At 34.8% G+C, this 7694-nt stretch overlaps 1 protein-coding gene across 1 annotated transcript; it reads right to left on the reverse strand.

The window, feature by feature from the left end:
- Positions 1-66: 66 nt before the first annotated feature.
- LOC129944599 (pre-rRNA-processing protein TSR1 homolog) lies at positions 67-2990 on the reverse strand. The gene is made up of 6 exons (XM_056054141.1): positions 2778-2990; positions 2627-2706; positions 1211-2562; positions 1028-1151; positions 701-967; positions 67-644 (listed from the first exon to the last, which is right to left on the reverse strand). Exons 1-6 carry the CDS (start codon positions 2884-2886, stop codon positions 171-173), a joined length of 2406 nt encoding a protein of 801 aa, XP_055910116.1. The 5' UTR covers positions 2887-2990; the 3' UTR covers positions 67-170.
- Between the last annotated feature and the right edge of the window lie 4704 nt (positions 2991-7694).

The following is a 7694-nucleotide window of genomic DNA, read 5'->3' on the forward strand; positions in this document are numbered from 1 at the left end:
GATCGATTTCATTTGGAGTGAAAGTGAAATGTAAAATCTAGCTTTAAGTTCCAAAATAATAAAAACTTTTGTTTTAAATTGTTGTTAAATATATTTATTTCAAATTTTGTAAAAAAAATCCAATATGTATCGCCGCTACATAATATGAGGGTGATCTTCACTGTACAACTCTATTCAACCATTGCATTATCATCTTTATCCTCACACGAAATCAAACACTCCTCGTAGGTCCATTTGGGGAATACCCTCTTGAACAAATACAAGAATATCGTATCGTACGATTTGAGTTGGCCATCGAAGGTACACTTCATGTGTCCGTGTGTACCCAGGGATTCGCGAATATGACCAACACGACCACACTTCGAACGTAGTTTGATTGGTTTGAAGTACTCGACGTCTTCTTTGTTGAAGAACATGTACCGAACTGTAGCGGATTTGCCATTGTTGCGTTTGGGATGGCCACTTAGGACAACACGCTTGAGAATCACCCTATCGGGATTACATGAAAGCACACAACCGCGTGCTACCAAAGCCAGAGATGAATCGGGATTTTCCTTAAAGCACAGTATCGGTGCTGGGGAGAATTGAATCGGGGCATAGAACGTGGCAACCACTGTTGAGTCTGGCCGGAAATATCTTTCAAACTAAAAAGTAAGACCTTAGATAAGCTTACAAAGATTTTAGCTGATTGTTAACTCACCTTGTGTTTGTCACCATTGGTATGTTGACTAAAGACGGGATTAACCACGAATCGTCTGTAGCCGCATTGGATGATTAATTTTTCCTTGGATTTGATTGGTACTTCCGAATCGGGTATGCGCTTGAGAATGACATTCATCACAGACATTTGATGTTCGTGTGGAAGGAGACCATAGATCACAAGATTGTTAGTTTGCTGAGCAGATTTGTACTTGTTCCATTTGGACGTTGGTACATTTGCGATGTGAATCGTTACATACCAACCAGGCTAAAAATTCAATTCAACATTAAAGATGAAACAGACCTACATCAAGATGTTTTTACTTACACAAGCTCCAGCAATATCTTTTGCTTCTTCAACGATTCGTCGCCTTGTTCGGTCGAAGTTCTTGAACTGGAAGATTCTCGCATAGTCGCTGGGTAGATTCTCTTTGACATCCCACGGAGAGGTTCTGAATTTTAACGAAAAATTGCCACATTTTATAAGAAATAAGTTTTGTTTAAATCTCACCTAAAAGATTCCAAACCCCTAAATTTCTGGAATCTTTCCCTTGCGGGCACATCAAGTGGTGTGTCCATTTCATCGGGCCACATCTGATCGGTTCGGGCTTCCTGAATTTTCTTCAACGTCTCTCGTTCCTCCTGGAAGTCCATGGTCTCATCGTATTTCTCGTCGTTCACAACACCTTCCGACATCGAAGCTGTCTCCACAAACTCTTCAGTTTCGCTCTCTCCATCTTTTTCGTCACCATCTTCGGAATTATTCTCACACGACATGAAGTCTTCGTCTTCGTCTTCTTCTTCATCTTCGTCGTTGCTGTTGCTGTCGTCACCGCTATTCTCGTCCTTTTCTTCGACTGTCTCCACATCTGGGATCCAAGCTGCTTGGTACTGACTCCAACCCTTTGGCATCCGCTTGATAACCTTGGTCTTTTTGGTCTCTTCGTTGGCTTGTGTGATTTCGTCTTCTGTAGGCCATGTTTGTTCGGCATCCATGGGGTCGGGGATGTTTTCTACCTGAAGACTCACTTGCTTAGCGGGATCAGCCACGGCGACGACTCGCAAATCGGAAAAGTCTGGGCGGTTTTTCTCGAGCTTGTAGGGATCAGTTTGAGCTTCAATTTGGCTCATCTGGAAGTCACCCAAACCGGTTATGTGGACCAATCCGTTGACATCCAGCGGAGTTCCTCTCAAGAATCCAGTTGCCTTGAGAGTTCCCGTGTCCAATGAAGCATCTGGGTTAGGTAGATACTCAACTTTCTCAGCAAAGAGGTGTGGACGATTGGCTTTGTTGGGTAAAATCTTCTTCTTTTGGCCACCAATGCGACGTAGAAGGTTAATTCCTTCCGGATTTGTATCCAGTTGCATGCATTTTTCCTCGGGAAGCAGTTTACTGATGAACTTTTGGATGGCTGACTTTGTTTGTTGACGGCGTTTGGGATTTACCGATTCTAGATCCATAATTCCAACGACCGGGCTGGGTATTCCCTGTGCGACAATCATATTGAACATCTTGTGTCCCCATTTGTCCAAGACATCGTCCTCGCCCATGGCTGCCGATGTGAGGAACAGTGTTGTGTCGCAGACCTTCAAATAGTCGAGGACAGTGAGTTCATTACCACGGCCATGGGGAGGAATAATGAAGGCGAATCTTTGCTTGAATCGAGGTACATTGATGTAGGTCACTCCGGCAGCACTTTTGTCGACTATCGCTTCTTCGTCGCAGCTCTCTAAAATGGCTAGAGCGGAATAGGGGTCGATCTGGGAGTGGAGTGGCACTATGCATACGAGAAAGGGAGCAGTATGTTGGCCACCAATTTGACGTTTCTTTGCAATAACTTCCTCACGTTTATTTTTGCGAATCTTAAAATAAAATTCGTTTAGTTTTAAGTTTTTTTCTTGGACAACACAAAAACTTCAGATTTACCTGATTCATTTGATCCCGACGTTGTTCACGATTTTGTTGTTGTTTGTGACGGTGAGATACTGTTTTTATATCTGCTTTACCTATTAAATTCACAATTTATTTCAATTAATATCTAAAATGCATAGATTTTTTTATTTCGTAATTTATTTACCCTTTATTGCAGCTTCAACAGCTCCTTTGGAACGATGCCTTCCTGTTTTGTGGGCTTTGTTTGTTTGTTTAAGGGCCCCTGACCGATGAGCGGCCTGATCTGTACCCATTTCGTAGATTTATTATGATAATTACTCAAAAATTATTAAAATATTTGGAAGCAGAAATAAATTTCGTTCTTTAAAGGGAGCACATGTTTTGAAAAGAAATTTATTTGACATTTAAGAATGTCAACAGTACAGTTTGTGGTGCTGTGTTTGTATGGTGAATATTTTGACAGTGGGTATTTTGAATAATTTGTTCACCTTACTAAGGCTTGCGTTACACGAAATTTAGTACATTCGTTTAACAATAGTGAATTTATTGGTGAATCGCCAATATTTTAATGCACAAGGGTTTTACATAAACAAATACGTTATTTAAATTCGTCTTTAGCCGTTGTTTGCATTAAGTTACTTTTATATAAGGATTATTCACATGAGCACAGCCAAAATATTAGTCGACTTTGACATTTCTTTCAGATGAGAGTTTTTAATTCGTTGCGAATAAAGTTTGACTTTGGCCACCGAAACCAAAACAAGAATGATTTTTTTAGATTAAGCACGCGCGATAAATAAAATTTGACAATTCGTATCAACTTCAATTTTTTTCGCGACGAATAAATTTGTTTTCTTAAATTTATTAATACATGATATTGAAAAGTAAAAGTATGCATGATAAATCAAACTATATTGCTATCTTTTTTTTTAAGAATTTGTGTGGAAATATGTCTTCAAAGGTATTTAAACTCACATTTTGTAAGCCATTCGTCGTTCGTTGGTCGCGCTCATGTGAATGCTGCTTTAGATGATAACTTTTGTTTAGACAAATATAGCTTCGACCGCATTTTTCCAATCGTTTGTTTTCAAAACAAAAGACAATAATGATAAACAAAAATAAACATTAAACATTTCGTTTTGGTTTGCCTAAACGGCCAGTTATAGCTATCATTGGTTTTTGGCATTGAACATTTTGTTTTGAGATTTAAAAGCGAGTAAGAGATTTAATTTTTTTATATTTCGTGTCAATGTGAATATTATAAGTTGTAGGTTCGTTTTACTAACAAAATACATTATTTAAAACAGAACATTTTAATTTTTTAATGATAAAATCGTTGATTTCAATTTTCAGAACAAAAACGTTCCCCTAAAAGTGTTTCATTTTCTTTGTATTCTCTTCCCACCTGTCAGTTTTACTTCAACTCTAACCTCTTAGGGGCCGGTTATAGCTATCAGTAAAATTTGAAACAAAAGGAATCTGAAATGTTTTACTGATGAGCGTTTATAGCAATCAGTAAATCTACGAGTACGTCAATAAATGTTTTTTTCTTTCGATCACAACATCGAGCTTGCTTTCATCAGTACAAAATGAATCGGAACAGCAAAAATTGGAACACCAACAGTTAAACGAAATGGAATTTTGTTTGGCAGTCAGCTGCTTAGTGAAATGAAATTTCATCATTAAACAAATTAAAATGGATTTATAAATTAAATAAAACTTTAAATGCATATTTTCTTTTTGAAAAAAAAAAATAAAATAATTTAATGTTTCATCTTATTGCATGAATCTTTTGCTAGAAATAAATCTGTAACATGTTCAAAAACTAAAAACAAAAATTTTACTGATGGATTTTACTGAAAGCTATAACCGGCCCCTTAGGCGCCAGTCATTGGTTTTCATCACTGAAAACAAACATTGGATTTTTTTGACAGGTCGTTTATAACGATCATTAAAAAGTTTTGTCGTTGAACAAAATTTCCTGACTGAAATTCACCGACAATTTTTACTGACAGAAATCTTACATTTGAATTGTAGGAAATGGGAACAGAAATCATTTAACGATTCGTTCTAATTTTAAACATAAAAGTAATAGCTTGTTCCGGTAAATGAATTTGTGTCCGGAAAATACAAAAATACGTTTTTAGATAAAAATTAATGCGCTATTACACTTTTCTTTCTCAACCAAAAATTTCAGATTGCCTCCTAAGAGTTCATTGCTTATATTCAATATGTCAAAGTCGCCATGACTGAACGTGTGATTTTTGTTTAGCTATTAAGTGATCACGATAAGACGTCAAAGTAAGTCACCTACTTTCGAATATAAGGAAGAGCTTACTTAAAGTGGCGCTATAATCCGGGATGGACATGGGCCTCAACCAACAATCAACATGTGTTTCCAGCCAGCTCAGTCCCTAGCTAGCTGTCTCCAGTTTGGCACGACAAGTTGGTTAAGGTCTTCTCCCACCTGCCTGCGCCACTTGAGTCACGGTCTTCCTCTTCTGCACTGTCCTTCGCGATTGGATTCTAAGACCTTCCGGGCTGGATCGTTGATGTACAGTCGCTCTATATGACCCAGCTATCTAAGTCGTTGGACTTTAATTCTTTTAACCAGGATAGTGTCGCTGTACAGCTCGTACAGTAAGTCATTGTACCTTCTTCTCCATTCCCCATCTATGTAGACAGGACTTTACTACTCAATTACCTTCTAAGTTCAAAGAAGCAGCGACTTGCAAGAGTTATTCTTCGTTTGATTTCAGCGCTAGTCTCGTTGTCTGAATTTATAGCGGTGCCTAGGTAGACAATGTCCTCAACTACCACAAAGATATGGCTGTCAATGGTTACGTATAAACTTGGTCTTGCCCTCATTGATCACTGTAAAGCAAAGCAGAACATTAAATAAAAAACTTCAACTTTTTGGTTTTTGAAATATTTTGTATTTCTTATAATGTATATTGTCTCTATAGCATGTTGTTGTGTATTATGGAACTTATTTCTTTTTATAATTATCTCCGAACGCATTCAATTTAATTATTTTTGTTTACCAATTATCATTGAAATTTTGTTTATAATATACATTTATGTATATGCATCAATATTTATAAGATTGTGCCTTTTCATTTTATTTGTTTTTTTATAGTAACTTTATCTATAATTTTGGTTCATGATGTAGCAAGCATTTTGATAAATATACTCTTCAATTTTAACAGACAATGTTTTATTCTTTTGTTTTGCATTTCATAAATATTCTTTAACATTTATTATGAATAAATAATTTGTATGTACACAACATATTTCTGTATAGTTTATATATACATACAGGTATAAATATCAAATATTCAACTTTTAATTTATGTATGTATTTTTATTTTGATTTTGGGTAAATGTGATTGTTTTTAACGAGTAGGTATATTTTTAATTATTATTTATGTAGGTAGGTTTTGTTTTTCTTTTTAGGTTGGTTTTATCAAAACCTTTATTTTTTATCACGTGGGTTTAATAGTTTGTTTTGCTTTGTGTTAAAATTAGGTTTTAGTATTTTTTTTAATGTTTTTTGAATAATGCGTGTATCTTTTTTTGGCAACTTATGTTTTTTTTGTAATTATTCTTGCTCGAAAAATAATAGTACAAATATTGAAAAAAAGCTCAATTTTAAATTTTTATTTTTAATTGACAGATATCAAAACAAAAATAAGACTTTTTTGGTCAAAGAATATTAAAATGTTTAAATAAACATGTTATTTATGATTTTAATATAAAATGCAATAAACTGCATTTTGTTTGCATTGTGGGAATTTAATTTTAATTCTAAGTATACATTTTGAGTTAGTATTGTTTAAGACCTTCATAAGGTTAGTTTTTCCGATGAAGTAAAGCATCGACTGTGAAAACATTAGTCTTGCAAGTAGACTCGAAAATTAATTTATTTTAGTGATCACAAATGATAAGGTTTAATTCTAACATCGTTAGAGAGTGGATACATTTAACAATAAAATAATTGCTGGACATAAGTTTGACAGGATTCCATTCGATCTTTTAAAAATTAAAATTTTCAAACAATTTAAGTAAAAAATTAATAACTTGCAGCTATTCTTACAGTGTTGACCAAAACATTAGCTACTAAAACTACATCCATCCACCAAAACACCATTGCTCATATGTTAGGTGTTATTCAGTTCACGATTTCCGGTTCCAGCTTGTAGGCAAACCAATATGGCTACCGAGGATTTATATCTTTACTAGAGTGATTTTGGGCAAGCTAATCATTGTTCTTAGCTAACTTTTGTAAAATGACCGGAAACAATTATTCTAACGCAATAAAAGAAAAAAAAAAATTATGAATGAGTAGAAAAATGAAATGAGTCAAATAAAATCATCGGAGATTAAATTTTGCTCATTTCTACATTCACTGGACTGTTGCAGAAGTTCACGTAACACCAAAGCTACTGTGAAATACGGAAGAGGTAACATAATGTTGTGAGGATGTTTTTCAGGTCACCAAAAAGATGGTACAATGAATCGTTTTATGTACCGTGACATTTTGCAAAAAGGTAATGCTGCCACACGCTAAGGATCAGTTGCCTCTGTAATGGATCTTAAGCAGGACAACGAATCAAAGCACACGTCCAATGTGGTTAAGACGTGTTTTCAAGAAAAACAGATTGACTTGTTACAATGGCCAGCACAGTCCCCAGATCTCAACCCCATAGAAAATGTATGGAAAATTGTAGATCGATGAATTGTAAAGACTAATTGAAAACATGAAAATGATCTATTTGCATAAAAAGCTGCGAAGATGTGCTGAAGTGATTAAAAACAAGGAGTTTTCCATCAAATACTAGCAATATATGTATTTTTTAAAAGTTGTTTTTGTCTTAACCAGCATATATAATAGACTATTACAAACAATCATTTATTTTATTTTCCATTAGAAACTGTAACTATTCTACTAAATTTTCAAAACAAAAATATACAATAATTGAATCCGAAATTTGTTTTTAAATTATTTAATAATCGAGGAAAATAAAAATCGTGTTTGTTGGAAAATCTATCAATACCATAGTAGAATTTTACACGAATAACAAAAACAATATCCATTATG

Source organism: Eupeodes corollae, chromosome 2, assembly GCF_945859685.1.
Source record: "Eupeodes corollae chromosome 2, idEupCoro1.1, whole genome shotgun sequence".
NCBI lineage: Eukaryota > Metazoa > Arthropoda > Insecta > Diptera > Syrphidae > Eupeodes > Eupeodes corollae.

Excerpts from the sequence above, each read along its gene's own strand:
- LOC129944599 (XM_056054141.1), bottom strand. The coding sequence starts at position 2,886 with ATGGGTACAGATCAGGCCGCTCATCGGTCAGGGGCCCTTAAACAAACA. Across the intron at positions 2,563-2,626 it reads GTCGGGATCAAATGAATCAG|ATTCGCAAAAATAAACGTGA; the intron begins GTAAATCTGAAG and ends TTTTATTTTAAG. Across the intron at positions 968-1,027 it reads AAGATATTGCTGGAGCTTGT|CCTGGTTGGTATGTAACGAT; the intron begins GTAAGTAAAAAC and ends TTGAATTTTTAG.